Here is a 27,032-nt window from a genome sequence, read left to right as displayed (position 1 = left end):
TGTACACAGTATCCAATACAGTGTGTACAGTTTCTACTACACTTCTGGTGGTGTACACAATACAGTGCAGCCATAGTACAGCTGCAAATACAGTGCAGGCGGTGTACACGGTATCCAATACAGTGTGTCCAGTTTCTACTGCACTTCTGGTGGTGTACACAGTACAAAATACAGTGCAGCTGTAGTACAGTTAGTAATACAGTGCAGGCGGTATACACATTATCTAATACAGTGTGTACAGTTTCTACTACACTTCTGGTGGTGTACACAGTACACAATACAGTGCAGCCATAGTACAGTTGCTAATACTTTTCTGGTGGTGTACACAGTATCTAATACAGTGTGTACAGTTTCTACTACACTTCTGGTGGTGTACACAGTACACAATACAGTGCAGCTGTAGTACAGCTGCTAATACAGTGCAGGTGGTGTAAAGAGTATCTAACACAGTGTGTACAGTTTCTACTACACTTATGGTGGTGTACACAGTACAAAATACAGTGCAGCCGTAGTAAAGTTTCTAATACAGTGCAGGCGGTGTGCACAGTATCCAATACAGTGTGTACAGCTTCTACTACACTTCTGGTTATGTACACAGTACACAATAAAGTGCAGCCATGGTACAGCTGCTAATACAGTGCAGGTGGTGTACACATTATCTAATACACTGTGTACAGATTATACTACACTTCTGGTGGTGTACACAGTACAAAATAAAGTGCAGCCATAGTACAGTTGCTAATACCATGCAGGCGGTACACAGTATCTAATACAGTGTGTACAGTTTCTACTACACTTCTGGTGGTGTACACAGTACAAAATACAGTGCAGCCATAGTACAGTTGCTAATACAGTATAGGCGGTGTACACTGTATCTAATAAAGTGTGTACAGTTTCTACTACACTTCTGGTGGTGTACATAGTACACAATACAGTGTAGTGTGGTGTTGCAAAACAAAATAAACATCATGTCAGGAAGTCCACCAAGGAGAGGCAGATGCTCACAGGCTACTAAAAGAGGGCAAGCAGCCTCTGTGTCTACAGTCAACAGTGCTGGTCGTGTACATGGTGCATCCTCTGCAGGTGGCCGTGGGGCATGCTTGTCCTTTTTTTCTGCTGCTGGCAATGTTATTGAGCTAGAACATGCAGAAGAGTTGGTGGAGTGGATAACAAAGCCGTCCTCATCCTCCTCATCCTCTGTCACCCAGGTTCAGAGTAATTTGCCTTCCAATGCAGCTGTCAAAGCGGCCTATTCCATCGGCTCCTTGTCCACAGTCATTCCTTCTGTAGCCCCACCACCATGCACGGAGGAGTCCCCGAATTATTCGACCACAGTGTCGGGTACATGCTGCTGGAGGATACACAGCGATTTGAAGGCTCCGATGTTGGTTCCCAGGTTGAGGAAGGGAGTAACGTGCGCCTAGAGAGAGGGGGTGCCCAAGAAGGACAAGTAACTGGCGGTCATGCTCCCCCAGCTGCAGCATACTGCCAAGTTTGCTCCAGTGACGAGGAGGCAGGGGATGATGAGGTCACTGACTGTACTTGGGTGCCTGAGAGAAGAGAGGAGGAGGAGGAGTCACAACTCCAATGAGGCAGGATGTCCTCTAGGGGGCAGCTTAAGGGCAGCCACCCTATTGCATCACACCGCAGAGCGACGCAGGTGCAGGGCGCTGCTTACTCCCCGCTGACTTTTAAAAGTTCCTTAGTGTGGACCTTTTTTGACACATATGCAGCAGATCACACCGTTGCTGTTTGCAACCTATGTCTGAAGCGGATCAAGAGTGGCCAGAATAGCAGCCGCTTGGGCACCACCTGATTGACCAGACATACAACGACCTGTCATGCAGTCCGTTGGCAACAGCACTTGAAAGACCCACATCAAAGCAAAAGGGGACTTCTCCTTGCTCCCCATCTGGGATCTCCAACCCTACTATACCTCCAGTCCTCTCAAAAACCTGCACTGAGAGGAATGAAGGTATAGCAATAGGTGTCCCAAGTACTTGCAGCCAATTTGCTAGCAGTACACCATCATCTGCAGTATTTTTGCTCCCTTGCAGGTGGAGCTCGACCGCAGCAGCAGTGCAGAAGGAGAGAAAGTCAAGTGGAACGTGGTTCCTCTATGATTTCCTGGGTCACTGGGGCAGCGATCCAGTTGGATGCTGACAGCCCATGTGACTCTGGTGGCCATCTTGGATCAGGCAGAGTCAAATTAAGAACCTGGCTCCTGTGTTTTGCTCATATTTAGCATGTGGGTAGTGTAGGGATAGGTCACCCATCCGTTAGGGACAGTAATAATGACAGGGAAAGGTTCCACATGAGTAGGGAAAATGGATATTCCACCCCTCAAAACAGATGTTGTCAGTTCGGCTGAAATCTGCTCTGCTACAATCTGCTGTTCATCCATGAGTGTTCCCAGTTGGGTGGCCTACCCACCAGGCTTGTTGTAAACTATTATACTCTGACTACAATACAAGTTCTTTCCATTGCAGCTGGACTGTGTGTTACTACCACAACCATGGCACCCACTCACAAACTGACCATACTGGGCATGAGAGCACAGCGTGGTCAATTTTTTTAGTTGTGCTGGGAACTCAGCCTGCTCTCCTCCAATGATCAGAATTGTACTGATAAGCACCCCCCGTACAGCCATTCACTGGGACGTTCAGTGTGTTGCTGTTTCTCCTCCCCCAGCTCTCTATGCTCCTCATACAACTGAGAACAGAGATTATGTGATCATAGAAAAAAAGGTATTTATAATATTTTTATATGGTTACACAATTATTTTACCTTTCTTTTCTATGGTAAACTGAATGGGTTGTTTTACAAGGTGAGGGTCAACTCCTACTGGCCACCAATTTAGGAGACACCTCTACCACAGACCATCAGTGTAATGAAGTGCTATATGAATGACCATTTTCCACTGATCATTAATGTAATAGGGGGACTACCGTTTGTCACGGAACGTCCCTCACTCCACTTGAGTGCTTCCGTCAGTATAGCACTTCCTTGTAGTCTGGATACAGATATCAGATATTCCAAATGCTTCCAAGCACAAAACAAGGCGACACTTGCTTAGATGCTAACATGAACTGTTTTTATTTAGAATCAAAATTACAAGACTATATGCCGTTGGAACCTCCTCTAACAATACTACGTCTCCTAGCTCATTGACTATTCAACACACATTACCATAAACATCAACACATGGTTAATTAGAACAAACAACAATAAATTGAATACCCTTAGAACCTGTGGTAAGCCAGACTAAACTCATTTACATTAAACACATTATAGCTGACATCAGAAAGGTGAGTGGAGTTGATGACATTAGCATCTTCTCACAGTATGAGTCCCAACAGTATGACTCAGTCACTATTGCTACTATGGCAAATACAGGGTCCCCAGAGTCTGTGTGTCCTGGGGGACAAGGACCCGAAGCCAAAGTAACAACACCTCAAGGGTACCCCAAATGCCAAGGCCCATAATCTGTAGGCAAGAGGCTCACATTCAATCCCCTACAAAAGCCTCTATCCCGGGTGAGTTTGTTACACCGTTCTTACCATTTTTTTTTCTGACCGTGATCAGTTAATTATTTTTATGCTTATTATTAAAAATAATATAATCATATGTGCTAAGTAGGTCACATTCTTTTTTTCCCTTTTTTTAACTACCACTTACTGATTGTACTAACTTACCAGAGAGGTAGATTTGATTTTATTAGGAGTTTCGTGAGACCTGAAAATCATAACGGTTCCTCAGTATAGGTTGGGAAAGACTTGATTATCCATGCCACAACACCCCCACCCCCATCCTGCTCTGTTTTCCATGTACGAAAAAAATTATAACTCTAGGACTGGCAGACAGCAGATGTGGTTTATGCATGAGGCACTGTATGTATGAATGTGCAAGCACAGGCTGTCTTAGCTCATAGGAGGGATCACTCAGCATGGGCAAACACAAGCTCACATTAATAATTAACAAACAGCGTTATGTGGCATGTACCTACTACAAAATTATTTTTCTAGTAAAAAACATATAGATGATATTGCTAATGCTTACCAAAATTGATTATCATAGTAAGTGAAATAAGCACAGTAAATATAAATAAATAATATAAAGCAGTGTGTGTACTGGTAATGCGCTAACTTACCAAAACAAAGCACTAGTACATTGGATCAACTTTAAATTGGCTGCAAACATTTCATTTAAAATAATTGAAAAACCCACAAATCAACCGTTGTGCTAAATTTATGGTATGTCTTAACTAAACCTAGCATTTTCCAAAATATAATTAAACATCACTCAATGCTTATTACATTTCCATTAATGTGTTAAATCATCTTTTTTTCACCACAAGAAAATGTTACAACGTGTAATTACTTTCATAAGTAGTCATCTAATACAGCTTTCACAATGCCACTGACATATTTAATTAAACCTGGACAATGTACATTGATGAATGTGCTCACCAAGACGGAATTTATTTGCAGGGCATCTCTTTTTTATCAATACCATTAATCAAACATTCATATTCAGCATTTCATAGTTCTAGAGTTGATCATGTGGAAATGGATGCACTTTTTAATTTCAACTTACAGGGCAGCAAAGTTTTCTTTTCCTAAATATTTAAATTGCTGGCATACTATATTTTTTTCATATGGTTTTCCTGAAAAAAACAAAAAACAAAAAAAAAAACATTTAGAAACTGTACATGTTAGATGTTAAGAATTGGTTGATAACATAATTATTATACAGACATCCCAAGTCTCCCGCGAAGTGCGGAAGTCTCCCACATATCAGCTGCGACTCCCACAAGTGGCGGGCAATATCCCGGCTGCAGGGCTGATCCAGGGCCATAGGCTTACCTACTCTCCAGGCATTGAGAGGAGAGAGGCACCTGGAGCTTGTCAGTGGCTGTGCCTCGCCCTCTACCCCTCCCCTACCTGGCGGCTATGTGACCAGTAGCATAGCGTGAGAGGAGGCAGGTGGGGTTACCGCCCTGGGGCCGGGTGAAAAACTTAAAGGAGCACTGGTGTACTGTCCCCAGTGTGATGGCAATCTAGCAGGGGCAAATAGGCGCGGGGCTGGGCTGGTGGCACTATGGCAGCAATCAGCACCGCATCGCTCTTGGGGTGCAGGTGGCCGTCAGCCAGGCATCCATCGCCACACACGGCAGTAATCAGTGAGCCAAGGGCAGATAGGCAGGCAAGCTTGAGAGAGCCTGGGACTCGGAAGAAGAGCTCCACCAGCACCGCCTTCTCCTCCTGGACCCCACCCCCAAAGAGGCGAGAAGCAGTGGATTGCTCCAACTTCTTCCTCTCTCTAGCGTCATGTGAAGCCTGGAGCGAGGACAGGCTGACTTGGGGCACAGAGAATGGCCAGGAGCAGCTGAATGGCTGAAAGGATCAAAGTGGATGTTCACAAGAAGACAGACTGGCATGGAATGGAAGGTACTGTACCATCATCATCATCATACACACACAGGCCTGCAGGCTGCAGATAGACTCGGGTACAATGGGACAGAGGAGGGACTGCAGATAGGGACAGGGCTAAGGATCTCTCTCATCTCCCCCCCTCACTCCCCTCTCTCTTTCTCAGCACCCCCTCTCTCAGCCCTTCCCTTTCTCAGCACCCCCCCCCCCTCAGCCCTCCTATCTCTCAGCACCCCCTCTCTCAGCCCTCCTATCTCTCAGCACCCCCTCTCTCAGCCCTCCTATCTCTCAGCACTCCCCTCTCTCAGAACCCCTCTCTCTCAGCACCCCCTCCTCTCTCTCAGCCCCACTTCTCTCTCTCTCTCTCAGCCCCCCTACCTGTTTTAAGCAGAAACACTGCACATACTGACTCCTACCACCACTTCAAATCACTGTAGTGGTCATGGTGGTTAGAGTGTTCCTTTAATATCTTTCAGAAGACGTAAACCTCTGTATACTGATTCCATTTCATTTGATCATCCTCTAGTTGTATTAAATTGGTGGGAGGGCGCGCGCAGAGCAGAGTTTTTGCAGGTTGGGATGTCTGATTATACCTTGTCAACTATATAGCAAATACAGCAGTTTTTACAATGCATTATACTGTTATAGCAGTCTTTATTGAAAAAATTAATACAGGAATAACAAGTTGAACTTGCTGACAATTTATCATCAGTAGGAACCATGTTTCACATTTTTTGGTGACGCTGGGGTTGATTTACTAAAACTGGAGAGTGAAAAATCTGGTGCAGCTGTGCATAGAAACCAATCAGTTTCCAGTTTTCATTTTGTGAAAGCTTAACCACTTGCCGACCAGCTGCCGTCATTATACAGAGGCAGGTTGGCGTACTGGTACGTCGGCTCTTTTAAGAGCCACAGCAGGCACGCGCAGGGGCCCCTGATGCGTGTGGCCAGCGGCCGCTAATTGTCCGCCGGCCACCCATGATCATGAGAGCCAGAGTGGGGATCTGTGTATGTAAACACACAAATCCCGTTTTGACAGGGGAGGAGAGACAGATCTGCTGTTCCTAGTAATTAGGAACAGCGATCGGTCTCCTCCTCCAGTCAGTTCCATCCCCCTCTAGTTAGAAACACACATGAGGGAACACAATTGACCCCTAGATCACCTCCTAGTGTTAACCCCTTCCCTGCCAGTGACATTTACACAGTAATTAGTGCATTTTTATAACACTGATCACTGTATAAATGTCAATGGTCCCAAAAAAGTGTCAAACGTGTCCGATCTGTCCATCGCAGTTCATTAAAAAATGCAGCTCACCACCATTATTAGTAAAAAACCCCAAGAAATTCCATAAATCTATCCCCTATTTTGGAGAATCTATAACTTTTGCACAAACCAATCAATATTCGCTTATAGCGGGGTTCTTTTTGCCAAAAGAAAGCTCTATTTGTGGGAAAAAAAGAATGTCAATTTTGTTTGGGTACAGCATTGCACGACCGCACAATTGTCAGTTAAAGCGACACAGTGCCGTTTCGCAAAAAATGGCCTGATCATTAAGGGGGCAAATCCTTCCGGTCCTTAAGTGGTTAAATGTATAACTAAAGGCAAAACTTTTTTTTAGTTTTGGATAGAGTGGAGAGGGATTAGAAAGCTTGTCAGTTTTTTTTTTTTTTTGCTGTCTGTGCTCTCATTAAGGGGATTCACTCTCTCTATTTGTCCTGTTTACCATTATCATTGAAAGTGAAAGTAAAAGAAAATCCCAAATTTTGGGTTGTCCCCAGAAAAGTAATAGAGGGGAAATCTTCCAATGAGGACATTAGTTCTGATGTGCTGGGGGTCCCCAAGGAATTCCCTTAATTTGCAGGGATTTTCTCTCACTTTCTGTTGGCTGTGGAACAGGAAGTGAAGGGAAATCTCCACAATGGTACACTAATGGTGGGAAAAAAAATTGACAGGTGTTGCAACTCACCCTCACTCTATCCAAAATGAAAAAAAAGTTTTTGCCTATAGTTTTACTTTAATTGAACAAGCTGAAGTTAGAAGCTGATTAGCTACCATGCACAGTTGCGCCAGATTTTTCACTTTCCAGTTTTAGTAAATCAACCCCACTGAGTCATCTTTATGACTGTTCAATTCTTTGAACTCCATGTACTTAAAGGAGTTGTAAAGGCAGAAGGTTTTTTTTTTCATCTTAATGCAATATATGCATTAAGATAAAAAGCCTTCTGTGTGTAGCAGCTTCCCCAACACCTCCTAACACTTACCTGACCCCCATCTCTGTCCAGCGAGGTCCACGACACCCTCAGCTGTCCAGGACTCTCTCTCCTGATAGGCTGAGATACAGCAGCGGCGCCATTGGCTCCAGTTGCTGTCAATTAAAGTCAGTTAGCCAGTAAGTGGAAAGAGGGGGCAGGGCCGAATGGCAGCTCCATGTCTGAATGGACACAGGGAGCTGTGGCTGGGCTCAGTTTCCCCCATAGCAAGCTGCCTACTGTGGGGGGCAATCGACAGGAGAGAGGGGCCAGGAGCAGAAAAGAGACACCCGAGAAGAGGAGGATCCAGGCTGCTCTGTGCAAATCCAACTGCACAGAGGAGGTAAGTATAGTGTTATTTTTTTAAAACAAGACTTTACAATCACTTTAAAATGTAACATATTGGTGGTTCAAAAAAAAGCAGCAAACCAATGTAAAGTAATTCAGTTTGATGAAGGGAAATAGTAAGGGGCACAGCCTACTATATAGAGTTTGAATTAGGCCCCCTTTGCCTTTTTTTCCCCCCTTCACTTGCTCTACCCACCACCCTTTCAGCAGCACAAAATGACTTACAGCTAGTGGAGAGTTCCCAGTAGAGGCCATTCCTAAAAATCCTTACTATGCTTCATGAAACACAGATTGAAAAATATATGTGTGGCTATTACATCTGATCTTATTATTGTGGTACTACAGGTAGCCAACTGACTGACACAAGTCAGTTGACCAAAACAGGCCCAAAATAAAAAGTCAGAGGGTTTGATTTACTAAAACTGGAGCGTGGAAAATCTGGTGCCGCTCTGCATAGAATCCAATCAGCTTCCAGGTTTTGTTGTCAAAGCTTAATTGAACAAGCTGAAGTTAGAAGCTGATTGGCTACAATGCACAGCTGCACCAGATTTTTCACTCTTCTGTTTTAATAAATAAACCCCAGTGTGTAGTAGCTTATTTTCACTTTTGTTTGGTTTGCAAAGTACACATCGCTTCAGCTAAAAAGCATGACTGATAACATTTAGGAAGTCAACATAAAAAAAAAAAACAAAAAACATGTAGCACTTTACTATTTGCAGAAATACAGTATACCTCAGCAAGATTTCTGAATACATGTTGAGCCATATTGAAGTGTTTTATAATGATCAGCAGTCTGCATGTAACTTGCAAAATATTGCTAAAAATATACATGAATTGTCTAAAACTAAAGAGGTTCTTCACCCTGTTTGAAAAAAAAACACAAAACAATCATCAGCTACAAATACTGTAGCTGCTGACTTTCAATAAAAGGACACTTACCTGTCCAGGGATCCAGCACTGTCCTCTCCTGGGTTGGTTCTTTGCCGGTCTTTGGGTCCTTGGCTCCAGCATATTAACTGTGGGAAGCTGGCTGTGACTCCTTGTGGCTTCACGGCTGGCTCCCCATCAGGCATGTACTGGCCATCGGGACTACAGGGAGTTTCCCGGTGGGCCGATGGCTCAGTGGGCCGGTTTCAGTGACAGCCTGTTAAAGTAATGGCTGCGCGGCTCGCCCCTCAATTTCACGCAGTGATGTGAGAAGGATGAGAAAAATACAGAGGAGAATACGCAAAATAATAAAAGAGGTTAGTGAGGACCCCTTATGTTGTGCTACTTATGTTTTTTTTGCACAATTGCGTATAGTTTATATACTGTTTTTGTGCTTGTTTGCAAAATTAAAGTGGGCCGGTCTGGATGAAGTCCAGGGCCAAATTTTTGTCCCAGTCCAGCCCTGCTCCCCATGGGCATGCGCCAGCTGTACTGTGCTGTGTGAATGGTCCTGAAGACCTTCTGGGACTCATGACATGTCCCGGAAAGTTCCTGGCAGGGAGGGAGGGAAAACTTCTGGTCAATCGCCTAGGTGATTGACCAGAAGTGAAGGTGGCTGCCTGTCAAAACTATTTACCCGCTACCCCCCGAAAAAAAAAGTTCCAAAAGAAAAAGAGGAGGGGGGAGTATGGAATAAAGCAGAACTTTCACAGAACTTCCCCTTTAGGGTGAAGGTCCACTTTAACAGATCATGAAAGAACAATGCTGACCACAGTCAAAACAAATCTTGGGCAATTTCAACAACTTTCTACGAGCTTCCATTTATAAAAATGATCAGAGGGATCAAGGCAACCATTGGTGACAGATTGGCTATTTTTACAAGTCAAAGCTGGTTGAACGTGATTACAATTTTCTGAAATTGCCTTTAGCATAAAGTGCGATCTAAAGAAGAGTGATGGTATCTAAAGAAGAGGTGCATAGAATGATGAGGAAAGAAGAGAAAATGAACAGCAACAGACATCAGCAAAATAAAGAATTTTTTAGGTTGTTGTTTCTCCCTTCAATGCTACATAACACATATTCCTTTAATGGGAACTTTTTTACATAAAAGAATAGCTTTTATTACAATCCTTAAAAATATCCATCAATAAAATCCATGATTACAAAAATTGTTTAACAGTACTTGTACTTCATATGCTTATAGAATAAACTGGTATACCCAGAACTGGTTTCTACTGTAAAACCATACACTTTCTGATTCACAGTTAGCCCATGTGCTGGGAAATCAACCCGTTTCTAATTTGTTATATTTATTTATCCTCTTCAGGGATAATGTACCACTAGGAATAAGGAACAATACTATTGAGAATATCATAAAAATTCCATAAGTCCACTTTGTTTTTGGATCTAATTGTTCCCCAACTTACAGCATATACTGTAAACTGTGATATCTTTTTGAATATCACACCAACATCCTTCTATGTCATAGAGGCTGATCACCCATGGGAACACAACTGAAGCACGGAGAAACTGCTCAGACCTGAACAGGTCCAAACTCTTTTGCATGGAAATGGAAGCAAGGTATACACGTCAAGTTTTTTCTTTGTTCAACAAGAGGGTTGAACGAAAAAAAAAACCAGTCAGATCCCTGTGTCCACACAAGCAATGTGGAGGCAGGAATCTCCCCTGCTGCACTATTGTATTCTGACAGCAGGGGCTCGCCCCCTGTCAGTATGCACAGATCAGGGCTGCAACCTTTGGCTGCATGCTCTGATTGAATGCTGGTTTTTCAGCATTACCCTTCAACAGAAGCGGGACTAACAACCGTCTTCTGTTGAAGAGAGAGAAGTACACATAGGCCGAAAGCAGGCCGATTCCTGCTGAACCAGCTGACTTTCGGTATGTGTGCACCCAGCTTTAGACAAACACTTGAATGAGTCAAAGCAGGGAAATGCTTCCCCCTTTCAAAGATGCTACTGTTTGAACTGTTGGATTAACACTAGCTGTCAGACAGTATATAGGTAGTACTGGGCTTTCTAAATGGAAAGTCTGGCATGCTGTACTAACTCAGTGCCATGAATACCCCTTGTTCCTAGTCTTTATTTGTAAAATAAAGGTTTTTATATATATATATATATATATATATATATATATATATATAAAAAAACTTTGCACCACAGAAATAATAAATATAAAATAATCAACCAGTTGCCAGCAGCAGTGTGAATGTGGGCTGACTAGCGTTACTGCAATGATAAATTAGTTAAACATCGCACTTAGCTGGTACAAAATTCATAAATTTTAACATAAAATTGTGAATCAAATATTTAATTGTTGTAAACGTCCCACAATTGTGAAATAAAGTGGTCGTGCGTTGATAAATAATCAGTGCTCCAATGTTCAGTGTTCAGACAAAAGTACCCCACATGGATGTACACTCAACCTAGGCGTTGATCACCTATCGCTAGAGTGGTCACTTGCGCTTTGTGGGGAAAAGACCCCTAGATGGTATATGGGGGCACCCATAGCGTAAAAACATTATTTATTAAAAAGGTTGCAGTATAAAAACAAATGGGATGCACTCACATGTTTTGGTGCCTATGCACTGCCGGTCTCTGTTGGATGCCACTCTGTTGCGGTGAGACTCGGTCCCCTGTGCTCATTTTGTGGGCCGATCTGGTGTCGCAATGACGCGATCAAGCCTCAACGTGTTTCAGCCAATAGGAAAGGCCATCATCAGGAAGCTCTGAATCCCCCATCTTTGATGTGGGCTTATATACCCATACAGTTCAAATATCCATCTAGTTTCATTTTGGGATATTGTTTTAATCATGTTTGAACCCAATGGTGTAAAAAGTCATCTCAGCAGGGCTTTTATGATGTTTTAATTGTTTTAAATGATTGGAGACACTATGTTTAGGGAACCCTTTACGTATATTTGCTATGTGCTCACTTACTCATTCACTTAAGGTTCTGGACGTTCTTCCAACATATTGGTACCCAAAGGTACATTCCAGAACATATGTAATGTTCCTGGTTCCACATGTGGTGACATTTTTGATGGGATATTGTTTAAGTGTCTGGTGGGAGATAAATGTGGTTCTCTTCCTGGGTGCTGGTTTGGTACTTCTACAGGGACCATATCTGCCACCACGGTAGAAACCTTTAAAATCAAACATGGTTATTTTTTTTTTTTGAAGGGTCAGGGATATTATTAACCACTTTAGTTCTTAAGCCTGGTGCCCTGCGATAAATGAAGGAAGGATTATTGGGTAGGAGATTCCTCAAAGTGGGATCTCTTTATAAAATTGGCCAATGTTTCCTAATGCTTTTTTCCAAATGTTTGAATTGTTTATTAAAACCTGTGATAAATGCGATATCATAAGATTTTTGTTCTCTAACTTTATCTTCCAAGAGTTTTTGTCTATCCATTTCTCCTACTGTTTTTCTTACCATCTGTAAGTTATAATGCGAGTATCCTTTATCTATACATCTTTTAATCAATACATCAGTTTGTTCAGGGACGTAGATAAGGGGGGGTTTGGGGGTTGAAACCCCCCCAGAGCATCAGTGTAGCTTTAAATTGTTTTGTCATGCTGCTGCGCTTAATTCGTTGTGCTGGCGGCTGGCCGCATGCACTCAGCACTAATACACAGTATTTTTAATGCTGCTGCCTGCTGTTACTCCGTTTAACCACTTGATGCACTGTAGACTTGGCTTGGTATAAGGGAGGCGAGTCTGTCTGACAATGCTCTAGTCTTGTCTCTCTGCTCCGCCTCCACATCTCCAGAGTGACACCAGGACAGTCACAGCACCACTGAGAGCAGAGCGGGAGGGAGTGGCAGGCACCTAATTCCACCCATCGACTGGTCTGATCTTTGGCTGCGTGGGGGAAGGAGCTGAGCCTGGGTACTGCTGATAAGCTGTCGGTCTGCCTCCCAGACCAGCCCTGTGGTCATTGTTGTGGATCATCTAAATTGTGAATTGCTGCAATGATGGCAGTTCCAGACTTCCACAGGCCAGGTCACCAACAACCAGGTGCCTGTGTGTGTCTGTCTATGTGTGTCTCTGTCTCTATGTGTGTCTCTGTCTCTATATGTGTGATTGTCTATGTGTGTCTCTGTCTCTATGTGTGTGATTGTCTATGTGTGTCTCTGTCTCTATGTGTGTGATTGTCTATGTGTGTCTCTGTCTCTATGTGTGTGATTGTCTATGTGCCTCCCTGTCTCTATGTGTGTCTCTGTCTCTATGTGTGTGTCTCTATGTGTGTGATTGTCTATGTGTGTCTCTGTCTCTATGTGTGTGATTGTCTATGTGTGTCTCTGTCTCTATGTGTGTGATTGTCTATGTGTGTCTCTGTCTCTATGTGTGTGATTGTCTATGTGCCTCCCTGTCTCTATGTGTGTCTCTGTCTCTATGTGTGTGTCTCTATGTGTGTGATTGTCTATGTGTGTCTCTGTCTCTATGTGTGTGATTGTCTATGTGTGTCTCTGTCTCTATGTGTGTGATTGTCTATGTGTGTCTCTGTCTCTATGTGTGTGATTGTCTATGTGCCTCCCTGTCTCTATGTGTGTCTCTGTCTCTATGTGTGTGTCTCTATGTGTGTGATTGTCTATGTGTGTCTCTGTCTCTATGTGTGTGATTGTCTATGTGTGTCTCTGTCTCTATGTGTGTGATTGTCTATGTGTGTCTCTGTCTCTATGTGTGTGATTGTCTATGTGCCTCCCTGTCTCTATGTGTGTCTCTGTCTCTATGTGTGTGTCTCTATGTGTGTGATTGTCTATGTGTGTTTCTGTCTCTAGGTGTGTGATTGTCTATGTGTGTCTCTGTCTCTATGTGTGTGATTGTCTATGTGTGTCTCTGTCTCTATGTGTGTCTCTGTCTCTATGTGTGTGTCTCTATGTGTGTGATTGTCTATGTGTGTTTCTGTCTCTATGTGTGTGATTGTCTATGTGTGTCTCTGTCTCTATGTGTGTGATTGTCTATGTGTGTCTCTGTCTCTATGTGTGTGATTGCGTATGTGCCTCCCTGTCTCTATGTGTGTCTCTGTCTCTATGTGTGTGATTGTCTATGTGTGTCTCTGTCTCTATGTGTGTGATTGTCTATGTGTGTCTCTGTCTCTATGTGTGTGATTGTCTATGTGTGTCTCTGTCTCTATGTGTGTGATTGTCTATGTGTGTCTCTGTCTCTATGTGTGTGATTGTCTATGTGTGTCTCTGTCTCTATGTGTGTGATTGTGTATGTGCCTCCCTGTCTCTATGTGTGTCTCTGTCTCTATGTGTGTGATTGTCTATGTGTGTCTCTGTCTCTATGTGTGTGATTGTCTATGTGTGTCTCTGTCTCTATGTGTGTGATTGTCTATGTGTGTCTCTGTCTCTATGTGTGTGATTGTCTATGTGTGTCTCTGTCTCTATGTTTGTGATTGTCTATGTGTGTCTCTGTCTCTATGTGTGTGATTGTGTATGTGCCTCCCTGTCTCTATGTATGTCTCTGTCTCTATGTGTGTGATTGTCTATGTGTGTCTCTGTCTCTATGTGTGTGATTGTCTATGTGTGTCTCTGTCTCTATGTGTGTGATTGTCTATGTGTGTCTCTGTCTCTATGTGTGTGATTGTCTATGTGCCTCCCTGTATCTATGTGTGTGTCTGTCTCTATGTGTGTGTCTGTCTATATGTGTCTCTCTCTCTATGTGTGTCTGTGTGTGTCTCTGTCTCTATGTGTGTCCCTGTCTCTAAGTGTGTCTCTGTCTCATGTGTGTCTATGTGTGTCTCTGTCCCTATGTGTGTCTATGTGTGTCTCTGTCTCTATGTGTGTCTATGTGTGTCTCTGTCTCTATGTGTGTCTATGTGTGTCTCTGTCTTTATGTGTGTCTATGTGTGCCTCTATCTCTATGTGTGTCTATGTGTGTCTATGTGTGTCTCTGTCTCTATGTGTGTCTATGCGTGTCTCTGTCTCTAAGTGTGTCTATATGTGTCTATGTGTGTCTCTGTCTCTATGTGTGTCTCTGTCTTTATGTGTGTCTATGTGTGTCTCTGTCTCTATGTGTGTCTATGTGTGTCTCTGTCCCTATGTGTGTCTATGTGTGTCTCTGTCTCTATGTGTGTCTATGTGTGTCTCTGTCTCTGTCTCTATGTGTGTCTATGTGTGTCTCTGTCTCTATGTGTGTCTCTGTCTCTAAGTGTGTCATATACCAGATAAGACCAGAATTGTGTGGACTGCAACAGAGTGAACCAGACATAAATAGGTGAAGGTAAGTTTATTAAGGTAAATGCATATACATGTGAACACACCACCAATACAGAGTGAACAAACCAAACAATCAAACAGTGATAATACACAACCAGCATATGTAGCAAAAGGAGTACCAGAATTGTAGTCAAGCCAGGCCAGGGTCATAAACAGGAGATCAGTAGCTGGGAAGGGAAACAAACAGGACAAGAGAGGATGGATGGATCATAGGAGGGACGGGTCAGGTACAAGGCTCAGAGTCCAGGGTTCAGGTAACGGACAGGAAACAGGATCAACAGGTTCCAGGAATCAGGCTTCAGGTTCAGGTTCAGGAATCAGGTTTCAGGATCAGAGGAGCAGGCTGCAGGTCAGGGCTCAAGGACAATACCAGGGCAAGATGAGTGTGCACTTGCTGGGTATTTATACAGCAGCTGCTAATTAAGGTCAGGTGACACCTGTCTGCAGAGGGGAATACCTGCTCCATACTGCCAGGATTCCTCCGCTGGTGGACACCAGTACTACGTCCCAAAGGTGACATAATACCAGCAGGAAAAAGCTCTTCTGACGGTTCCAAACTGCCAGGAGACACCTGCTGGTGGACCTCAGTACTGCACGCCAAATGATCAATATTACCAGCGGAGCAGACCTTTCCTGACAGTACCCCCCCTCGAAGGAGCGACCTCCGGACGCTCCAACTAGCCGTTGCTGGGGAAAGTCCATGGTGTCCAGCCAGGCAGCGGGCACCTCAAGTTGGACAGCAAGCAGTGGCACATCAGGCTGGGTAGCGGACAAGAACACACCAGGCTGGGCAACGGGCAGGAACACATCAGGCTGGGCAGCGGGCAGGAACACATCAGGCTGGGCAGCGGGCAGGAACACATCAGGCTGGGCAGCGGGCAGGAACACACCAGGCTGGGCAGCGGACAGGAACACATCAGGCTGGGCAACAGGCAGAAACACACCAGGATGGGCATATGGCAGGAACACACCAGGCTGGGCAGCGGACAGGAACACACCAGGCTGGAAAGCGGGTACATCAGGCTGAAAGGCGTTCACATCAGGCTGGAAAGTGGGCTCATCAGGCTGGAAAGCGGGCACATTGGGCTGGAGAGCGGGCACATCAGTCTGGAACGTAGGCACTGGCACCTCCGGCTGGAATACTGGCCCCTCTGGCTGGAACACTGGCCCCTCAGGCTGGAACACTGGCGCCTCAGGCTGGAACACTGGCTCCTCAGGCTGGAAGGCGGGTACCAGGACATCAGGCTGGAAAGTGGACATCAGGACATCGAACTGGATAACAGGCACTGGGACGTCAGACTGGATTGGATTAGCTGGTGCAGAGGTAGGTTGGGTTACTGGCAGGATCGTCTTGGTTGTAAAAAACTTTTCTCTTGGGTTTAGTCACTGAAGCTTTGTAGCTGAGGGGTGCAGCAGACTGGGAAGGAGGATTGGGATATGGTATAGAAGAGGTAACAGTAGCTGGGGGAAGTTCCTGTGGGTTTGTAGGCACAAGGCTCAGGGTCCAGGGTTCAGGTAACGGACAGGAAACAGGATCAACAGGTTCCAGGAATCAGGCTTCAGGTTCAGGTTCAGGAATCAGGAATCAGGAATCAGGGTAACAGGATGCAGGTCAGGGCTCAAGGAAAATACCAGGGCAACATGAGTGTGCACTTGCCGGGTATTTATACTGCAGCTGCTAATTAAAGCGGGGGTCCACCTATCTATCATTTATTTTTTTTTTTGAGTTCATTCACAAACTTTTCTTCTCAGGATTACATACTCACATATTGTGTGTAATATGTCCGCCTGTGTCAGATTTTGTCGGAAAGAATAACTTATATTATTCACTGCAGGCGGTTTCCATCTTCATTGTGGGCATTTGAAGCCCACAAGCATTTATTTCCTGGATGTGGTGAATGCTGTGCTCCCAGCATTCACCGCTTGTTCCCGCACATGCTCAGTGGCATCCTGGGAAGCCTGAGACTAGCTCCCAGGAGTCTGGGAGAGGCTAGAAACACGCCTACTCCCATGGGAGGAGAACCAGGAAGTGCAAAGAAGAATAGAAAAATAAAAGGTAATTACGGCGATTTAAATTTTTTAAACGGCATGTCAGCATCTAGGCAAGGAAGAGAATACATACAGATATTGTTCAAAATTTGGGTGGAACCCCGCTTTAAGGTCAGGTGACACCTGTCTGCAGAGGGGAATACCTGCTCCATACTGCCAGGATTCCTCCACTGGTGGACACCAGTACTGCGGCCCAAAGGTGACAGAATACCAGCAGGAAAAAGCTCTTCTGACAGTTCCAAACTGCCAGGAGACACCTGCTGGTGGACCTCAGTACTGCACGCCAAATGATCAATATTACCAGCGGAGGAGACCTTTCCTGACAAAGTGTGTCTATTTGTGTCTCTGTCTTTATGTGTGTCTCTATCTCTATGTGTGTCTATGTGTGTCTCTATCTCTATGTGTGTCTATGTGTGTCTGTATCTCTATGTGTGTTTATGTGTGTCTCTATCTCTATGTGTGTCTATGTGTGTCTCTATCTCTATGTGTGTCTATGTGTGTCTCTATCTCTATGTGTGTTTATGTGTGTCTCTATCTCTATGTGTGTCTATGTGTGTCTCTGTCCCTACGTGTGTCTATGCGTGTCTCTATCTCTATGTGTGTCTGTGTGTCTCTGTCCCTATGTGTGTCTATGTGTGTCTCTATCTCTATGTGTGTCTATGTGTGTCTCTGTCCCTATGTGTGTCTATGTGTGTCTCTATCTCTATGTGTGTCTATGTGTGTCTCTGTCCCTATGTGTGTCTATGTGTGTCTCTATCTCTATGTGTGTCTATGTGTGTCTCTGTCCCTATGTGTGTCTCTATCTCTATGTGTGTCTATGTGTGTCTCTATCTCTATGTGTGTCTATGTGTGTCTCTGTCCCTATGTGTGTCTATGTGTGTCTCTATCTCTATGTGTGTCTATGTGTGTCTCTATCTCTATGTGTGTCTCTATCTCTATGTGTGTCTATGTGTGTCTCTGTCCCTATGTGTGTCTATGTGTGTCTCTGTCTTTATGTGTGTCTATGTGTGTCTCTATCTCTATATGTGTCTATGTGTGTCTCTATCTCTATGTGTGTCTATGTGTGTCTCTGTCCCTATGTGTGTCTATGTGTGTCTCTATCTCTATGTGTGTCTATGTGTGTCTCTGTCTCTATGTATGTCTATGTGTGTCTCTGTCTCTATGTATGTCTATGTGTGTCTCTGTCTCTATGTATGTCTATGTGTGTCTCTGTCTCTATGTATGTCTATGTGTGTCTCTGTCTCTATGTATGTTTCTGTCTCTATGTGTGTGTCTGTCTATGTGTGTCTCTGTGTTCTATTCTAGATCTGAACTTCAACCAAGGACCAAGGTCAGGGCTACCAGAACAGCTGGGAGTAGGATTTTTTTTTTCTGTTCTGGAGTCCCACTTAACTCTTTCATATTATCTCATGTGATGCTTTCATGCATGATGCTTGCATACCAACAGAGTGTAAAATAGGTTTAAGGTTGAGGATCTCTTACAAAAGCCAATTCTGCCATTATAAATATAGGCACAGTGGGCAGGTTAGACTTTTTTTTTTTTGCTCTTGCTGTCCTAAAATTAAACTAATAGAATGTATAATGGATTCACTCTTCAGAGTTGACAATATTTTCTGTATGCAAGGATTTTATATGATCACTTAGGTCCTGCAGTATTTACTCTGTGCAGTATAAAGCTTTAATTCTAGTAGGTTTAACATCAGTGTCAAAATAAACGTGGATGCATCTGTACTCCAGTTTTTCATAAAACCAACAATATGCATGCAAAACTCTGTTTCATATTTTAACAATACAGTTTTAATTTAATTTTTCTCAGATCTGTAGTTTTCAGAAAATGTGTTATCTATTATTTGAAGGCAAAAAGTGACACAAATGAACAGGCCCTTTTTCTCCATGTATGTGCTATCTTATCTTTGCACATTCACATAACAGTGGGAACATTCTGAGATTTTACCCTTAGCTGTATGGAGTGCTGTGCTGTTCCATTTGAATGCTGCCCTGGAGGTTATTAATCCTTATTTTAATGTATGCTGCTGCATTGGTGTCTTGCTGAGGAAGTTGTTGACCCTTTCCAAGCAATGCTAGGCCTACTGGTCTTAGCTTAAAGTGGTAGTAAACAGCAAAAAAAAATCTCCCTGAAAGTTAATGGCATAGTGTGTGCTAGTACACATCGCATACTAGCACATTATGAAAGACTTACCTTAAAAGGAAGCCCTCCAGTGGCTGATGACAGGGCTTCTATCTTCACCTAGTCTTCTTTTTGGGTTCGCGGGCTGTGGGCACCTGATTGGCCGAGCCGCGATGTCTTGACTCCATGCATGGGGGAGTCACGGCCGTGGCACAGCTCTCTCAATGGAATGCAAACCATCCATTGAGAGCACAGTACGCATGCGCTGGTGACCTCACCGGTGCTGCTTGAGCAAATATCTCCTAAACAGTACATGTTTAAGAGATACTTACTTTACCTACAGGTAAGCCCTATAAGCTTACCTGTAGATATTTGTCACGAAAACACCTTTACTACCACTTAAAGGTTTTTAAACTGCAAAGCTTTCTGTTTTATGCTTATGATTATCCAATGAAGATGATGATTAATGAGTTTAATATCTGTCGTTCCTTGAAGAAGCCCCTTAGGAACATCTTGGGAAAACCCTGGCCGGGTGGTTTGGCCATTTGTTCTGCAGACTTCTTTAATTAGAAGGTCCATTAAGCCTTTATTGAGGTGGCAGTATCACGGCTTGGATGTGTTAATGGTGGTGATCGAGGTTCACTTTTCATATGGCTGTTTTTGAACACTTATGAAGAGGATTATTACTTCTGCACATTCATTTGTCACTTTTCCTTTCTGTATTTGGACTTTTTTTTATATGGTTATCCCTAAAAAAGGGGATTATTGTATGAACATTGTTATTATTTTTTATTAATATCACTTTATTTTAGCTCAGCTCTTTTGTTACATATTTGAATGTATTCTGTGTTAATTATCTTACAGCAGAGTCGCTGCTTATATCGCCAATTAGTTGTGGTCTTAATAATGTTTTTCCAATATATATATATATATACAGTGGGGATGGAAAGTATTCAGACCCCCTTAAATTTTTCACTCTTTGTTATAATAATTGGATTCTGTCTAAATTGTCCCTAGTATGTATGAATGTGACTTAGGGACCTTAGATTGTAAGCTCCTAGAGGATAGGGACTGATGTGAATGTACAATGTATATGTAAAGCGCTGCGTAAATTGACGGCGCTATATAAGTACCTGAAATAAATAAATATTGCAGCCATTTGCTAAAATCATTTAAGTTCATTTTTTTTCCTCATTAATGTACACACAGCATCCCACTTTGGCAGAAAAACACAGAATTGTTGAAATTTTTGCAGATTTATTAAAAAAGAAAAACTGAAATATCACATGGTCCTAAGTATTCAGACCCTTTGCTGTGACTCTCATATATTTAACTCAGGTGCTGTCCATTTCTTCTGAACATCCTTGAGATGGTTCTACATCTTCATTTGAGTCCAGCTGTGTTTGATTATACTGATTGGACTTGATTAGGAAAGCCACACACCTGTCTATATAAGACCTTACAGCTCACAGTGCATGTCAGAGCAAATGAGAATCATGAGGTCAAAGGAACTGCCGGAAGGAAGAGCTCAGAGACAGAATTGTGGCAAGGCACAGATCTGGCCAATGTTCCAAAAAAATTCTGCTGCACTTAAGGTTCCTAAGAGCACAGTGGCCTCCATAATCCTTAAATTGAAGACGTTTGGATGACCAGAACCCTTCCTAGAGCTGGCTGTCCGGCCAAACTGAGCTATCGGGGGAGAAGAGCCTTGGTGAGAGAGGTAAAGAAGAACCCAAAGATCACTGTGGCTGAGCTCCATAGATGCAGTCGGGAGATGGGAAAAAGTTGTAGAAAGTCAACCATCACTGTAGCCCTTCACCAGTCGGGGCTTTATGGCAGAGTGGCTCGACGGAAGCCTTTCCTCAGTGCAAGACACATGAAAGCCCGCATGGAGTTTGCTAAAAAACACCTGAAGGACTCCAAGATGGTGAGAAATAAGATTCTTTGGTCTGATGAGACCAAGATAGAACTTTTTGGTCTTAATTGTAAGCAGTAAGTGTGGAGAAAACCAGGCACTGCTCATCACCTGTCCAATACAGTCCCAACAGTGAAGCATGGTGGTGGCAGCATCATGTTGTGGGGGTGTTTTTCAGCTGCAGGGACAGGACGACTGGTTGCAATCGAGGGAAAGATGAATGCGGCAAAGTACAGGGATATCCTGGACTAAAACCTTCTCCAGAGTGCTCAGGACCTCAGACTGGGCCGAAGGTTTACCTTCCAACAAGACAATGACCCTAAGCACACAGCTAAAATAACGAAGGAGTGTCTTCACAACAACTCTTTGACTGTTCTTGAATGGCCCAGCCAGAGCCCTGCCTTAAACCCAATTGAGCATCTCTGGAGAGACCTAAAAATCGCTGTCCACCAACGTTTACCATCCAACCTGACAGAACTGGAGAGGATCTGCAAGAAGGAATGGCAGAGGATCCCCAAATCCAGGTGTGAAAAACTTGTTGCATCTTTCCCAAAAAGACTCATGGCTGTATTAGATCAAAAGGGTGCTTCTACTAAATACTGAGCAAAGGGTCTGAATACTTAGGACCATGTGATATTTCAGTTTTTCTTTTTTAATAAATCTGCAAAAATGACAACAATTCTGTGTTTTTCTGTCAATATGGGGTGCTGTGTGTACATTAATGAGGAAAAAAAATGAACTTAAATGATTTAGCAAATGGCTGCAATATAAGGAAGAGTGAAAAATTTAAGGGGGTCTGAATACTTTCCGTCCACACTGTGTGTATATATATATATATATATATATATATATATATATATATATATACACACTGTATTTATTGGCGTATAACACTCACTTTTTTACCATAAAAATTGGTTGCAAATAGCGCGTGCGTGTTATATGCCAATACTTCAATTTTAGCTGCCTCAGAGGGGACAGGGAGCGGGGTGGGATGAGCACCGTCAGATTACATTCAGTGAGAATCTCCTGTTTACTTGGCAGGCTCTGCAATAGGAAGCCCCGTCTCCTGGGCCGCCATTGGACCACTGTTCTGTTCGATCAGGCTGCACTGATGGCAATGGTGAGGCTGCTGCATTGAAGGCAATGGTGAGGCTGCTGCATTGATGGCAATGGTGAGGCTGCTGCATTGATGACAATGGTGAGGCTGCTGCATTGATGGCAATGGTGAGGCTGCTGCATTGATGGCAATGGTGAGGCTGCTGCATTGATGGCAATGGTGAGGCTGCATTGATGGCACTTGTGAGGCTGCAGATGGGCATTGATCAGGCTGCATTGATGGCAATGGTCAGGCTGCAGATGGGCACTGACTCTTATTTTGCTTCAAAGTTTCTTATTTAAAATGTAGGTTTTTTTTCCTGAAACTTCGCTCTTAAAATGAATGTGCGTGTTATACGCCGATAAATACGGTATATATATACAGTATATATATATATATATATATATATATATATATATATATATATATATATATATATATATATATTGTGTGTAAGTGTTTGCTCCTCAGGCTAAAACTGCAGTGCAGAATTACTTCCTGTCATTGATTCATACTATAACTAGGTATCTGAGATTGTGGGAACTGCTGGCAAAGTTTGTTGATTGAGGCACTGGGCTGAGTCTTCTATAATTGCTGTTGTATTAGCCTGTTAGGCCCTGACTGTTCACATGTAGCAATTTGGTATAGTGGGCAGAATATTGCTGTAAATTATGCATGCCACAACGCCTGGATTCCAATCCAAATGGCACTGTAATGCTGGAAAATCGCAGCACATGTGTTTATGTTACATTCATTTTTAGTGGCACCAAAATGTGGTGTGGTTTTGCTGCGATTCTTGAGCAATTTATCGTGCAAGGATCCAAAACCACACTGTGTTTTGGTGCCACTAAAAATGAATGGAACACAAACACACTTGCTGCGTTTTGCCAGCATTGCAGTGTGATTTGGAATTGCGGGCAGAATCGCCATGATCCCAAATCACTACATGTGAACGAGAATGAATGAGAGTGAATGAGAATGTTAGAAAATAGAAGTAAAGATGTGCTTATTATGGGCAACGCATAGTTGTTTTTCCTTTTTCCAATCTTTATGAATTTGGCGCAAGTTATGTTATTTAAAATGACTTCCACATGGTATCTGATGCTGAACCCCCCCCAGAACAAAAAATTATCTACGGCACTGAGTTTGTTCCATGTAGTCATTGTTACAAGAGCAGTTCCTTTTTATGCATATAAACGGACCCTTTGGAATGGCCATCTTCTATTTTGGATGGTGACAGCTTCTGACAGGAATGTAACCATTTCTGTAAGTGCTTTTGAAGTAAGTTTTAGTATTAAGTTTGTCTCCATCTTTGAAGCTGTTCAAATCCAGAAAGTGAATTTCTTGTCTATGCGCATTAGCTGTAAAATTGATACCATATTCATTGTTGTTAATATGGCCAATAAAGTTATTGAGAGTACTTTCTGAAGATAGATTTGTTCCGAAGTCCACTATGCGTGTACTTTGATACCGGTAAGGCTAGGTTTCCACTAGTGCGTCCCCAAAGTCGCGCGATTTTGCCGCGATTTTTTACCGCGATTTTACCGCGACTTTTTACCGCGATTTGAAGCAATGCCTGTATCTATAGACCTCAAGTCGCATCAAAGTGGGACCAAAGTAGTGCAGGGACTACTTTGAAGTCGCTGCGACTTGAAGTCGCACAGATATGAACGGTACTCATTGGAAATCATGGGAAACAATTTGTCATGCGACTTTTCAGTCCCAAGTCGCATGAAAAGTCGCACTAGTGGAAACAGAGCCTAATTGTTCATTTGATGTATTTTTTTCAAAGAAATGTTTTTCAATACCTAATTTTCTTCCAAATTTTTTGTAGATCAATAAAAGCTTCAAATTTGTCTAAATTTTTGGTAGGTGGGTATTTCAATCCTTGTTCCAACATGAATAATTCACCTTCGGTTAGTTCAATACTAATTGATGGAAGAAACTTTCTCCTAGCTCTCCCTTTTTCTTTTTATTTGATTTGCCCCCTCTGCATCCTCATTTGCTTTTCTTGGTGTATTTCGGTTCACCCATTCCCACTAAGGTTGTGGGTTGGGGGATTGGGGGTAAGGCTTGTATGGTTCTTGCCATTCCCTCCACCCCCCCCCCCCCCACTGCGGTGTTGCATTATAATGGTTAGTTCTATTTCTCCCTCTAACCCCGCCTATTCCTCATCCCCTCCATGGTCTAGTATATGGTGGTGGGCCTCTCTGTGGACTTTGTGTCTGGTGATACGTGTCCTGTAAAGGTAAAAACCTATTGTAGGTGGGAATGGGATATTTTGGTGAATTAACCCCTTCCCGACCAGCCACCGCAGTTATACTGCTGCAGGATGGCTCCCCTGCGCGAGCTGTTGTAGCTGTATGTCAGCTCTTTAAGACTCTATTGCAGGTACAAGCGCGTGCCCACAGCATGTCCTCGAAGCCGATGTGCATGCCTGGTGGACGCTATGACCGCCAGGCACCTGCGATCGCTCGTGACAGAACAAGAACAGGAATGTGTGTGTGTAAACACACAAATCCCAGTTCTCTCAGGGGAGAAGAGACAGATCGTGTGCTTCTACTAAGTAAGAATACCGATCGGTCTCCTCCCTAGTCAGTCCCATCCCCCCACAGTTAGAACACACCTAGGGAACACAGTTAACCCCTTGATCGCCCCTAATGTTAACCTCTTCCCTGCCAATGACATTTATACAGTAATCAGTGGCTATTTTTAGCTCTGATAGGTGTATAAATGTCACTGGTCCCAAAAAAGTGTCAAAAGTGTTCGATCTGTCCGCCGCAATGTCGCAGTCATGGTAAAAATCGCTGATCACCGCCATTACTAGTAAAAAAAAAAAAAAAATAACAAAAATGCCATAAATCTATCCCCTATTTTGTAGATGCTATAACTTTTGCGCAAACCAATCAATATACGCTTATTGCGTTTTTTTTTTTACCAAAAATATGTAGAAGAATACATATCGGCCTAAACTGATGAAGAATTTTTTTTTATTTTTATTTTTGGGATATTTATTATAGCAAAAAGTACAAAATATTGTGTTTTTTTCAAAATTGTTGCTCTTTTTTTGTTTATAGCACAAAAAATAAAAACCACAGAGGTGATCAAATACCACCAAAAGAAAGCTCTATTTGTGGGGAAAAAAGGACATCAATTTTGTTTGGGTACAATGTTGCACCGCCGTGCAATTGTACGTTAAAACAACGCAGTGCCGTATCCCAAAAAAATGGCCTGGTCAGGAAGGGGGTAAATTCTTCCGGGGCTAAAGTGGTTAACACGTTCCATGAGTGATGGTCTATTTTGTGAAGTACGTGTGTTGGTTAGATGGGGTCTAGAGAAACTGTCCTGTATCACCTGTATATTTGCAGTTTCGACTGGGTTGCCCTCAGGGTCTAAAATTATGTTCTCCTGCATATGAGTGCATCCCATTTGTTTTTATACTGCAATCCTTTTAATAAATAATGGTTTTACGCTATGGGTGCCCCCCTTCTGTTGTTTTTTTTTTCACAATCAATGGAGGACCATCTTAAGTGCAGCAGATCTTGAAATATACCATCTAGGAGTTTCCCCACAAAGCGCTAGGTGGTCTATTAGGTATTAAAAAAAAAATTCTGTGAAAAAGTACATCAAATGAACAATTACCAGTATCAAAGTACACGCATAGTGGACTTCAGAACAAATCTACCTTCAACCCTAAAACCTCCACACATCAATTCATTGATGTTTTTAAGAAAATGGCAGAGGAGGACATAAGAAAAATTCCATTAAAGAAACACTCTAAAGATAAAAAAATATGGGAAGGAATTAGAGCCATTGAAAATCGGAAAAACATAGTGATCCTCCCAGTGGATAAAGGAGGGGGCATAGTCGTCTTGGGTAAGGCTGACTATAATTAGGAAATAGGACATATTCTCAGTGATGGGAACACTTATCAAAAATTAGGAAACAACCCCACCAAGAGTTTAAAAATGCCATTGCAGAAATTGATCAACCGAGCGAATACAGATGGTATCCCTAATAATAGAGAAAAGAGATATTTAGTCCCTGACACCCCAGTTATGCCAGTGCTTTACCGGGTACCAAAAGTAAATAAAAATAGTAGTAAGCCACCAGGAAGACCCATTTTGAGTGGTACAAATTCTTTGTTCTCCAGATTAGGGGAGTATCTGTATATCTATCTCCAGCCTCTTGCAGCCAACAGCCCATCCTACCTTAAGGATAGTAAGGACGTTTTGAACAGTCTGGAGTATGTTGGAGTGGATGAACAAAGTATGTTGGTGACAGTGGACATGGAGTCACTGTACACCAACATACAACAAACCGATGCCATGAATGCAGTCACATGGGCATTAAATAAATATACCAACCTACAATTGAAATAAAAAAATGGTTTATATTGAATAGTTTAAAGCTGGCCATGACTAATAACTTCTTTTGGTATGGAGGGCAACACTACAACCAAATAAAGGGAGTTTCTATGGGGGTTAAATATGCCCCCAGCGTGGCTAACATCTTCCTTAACAAATAGGAGAGTGAAGCAATACATGGAAAAACATGGCTGTGCCTTCGTTTATATCGAAGGTACATAGACAATATTTTAATAATCTGGCAGGGAACAGAAAGTACTCTCAATGACTTT

At 42.9% G+C, this 27,032-nt stretch overlaps 1 protein-coding gene across 3 annotated transcripts in view; it reads right to left on the bottom strand.

Annotated features, from left to right (window-relative positions):
• The window catches only part of GC (GC vitamin D binding protein), a 232,957-nt gene that overhangs the window by 119,882 nt on the left and 86,043 nt on the right, over positions 1-27,032 (bottom strand). For 2 of the 3 annotated variants that reach the window (XM_073600580.1, XM_073600589.1), the window contains exon 2: positions 4,597-4,666. In XM_073600580.1, the coding sequence (XP_073456681.1) occupies positions 4,597-4,666 (70 nt within the window). Of the gene's footprint in view, positions 1-4,469; positions 4,489-4,596; positions 4,667-27,032 lie in introns of those variants that run through there. The other variant, XM_073600598.1, reaches the window with a different exon arrangement.

This window comes from Aquarana catesbeiana, linkage group LG01 (genome assembly GCF_042186555.1).
Source record: "Aquarana catesbeiana isolate 2022-GZ linkage group LG01, ASM4218655v1, whole genome shotgun sequence".
Taxonomy (NCBI): Eukaryota; Metazoa; Chordata; class Amphibia; order Anura; family Ranidae; genus Aquarana; species Aquarana catesbeiana.
Note: the sequence above shows the minus strand (reverse complement) of the source record. Positions and strands in the feature narration are given on the sequence as shown.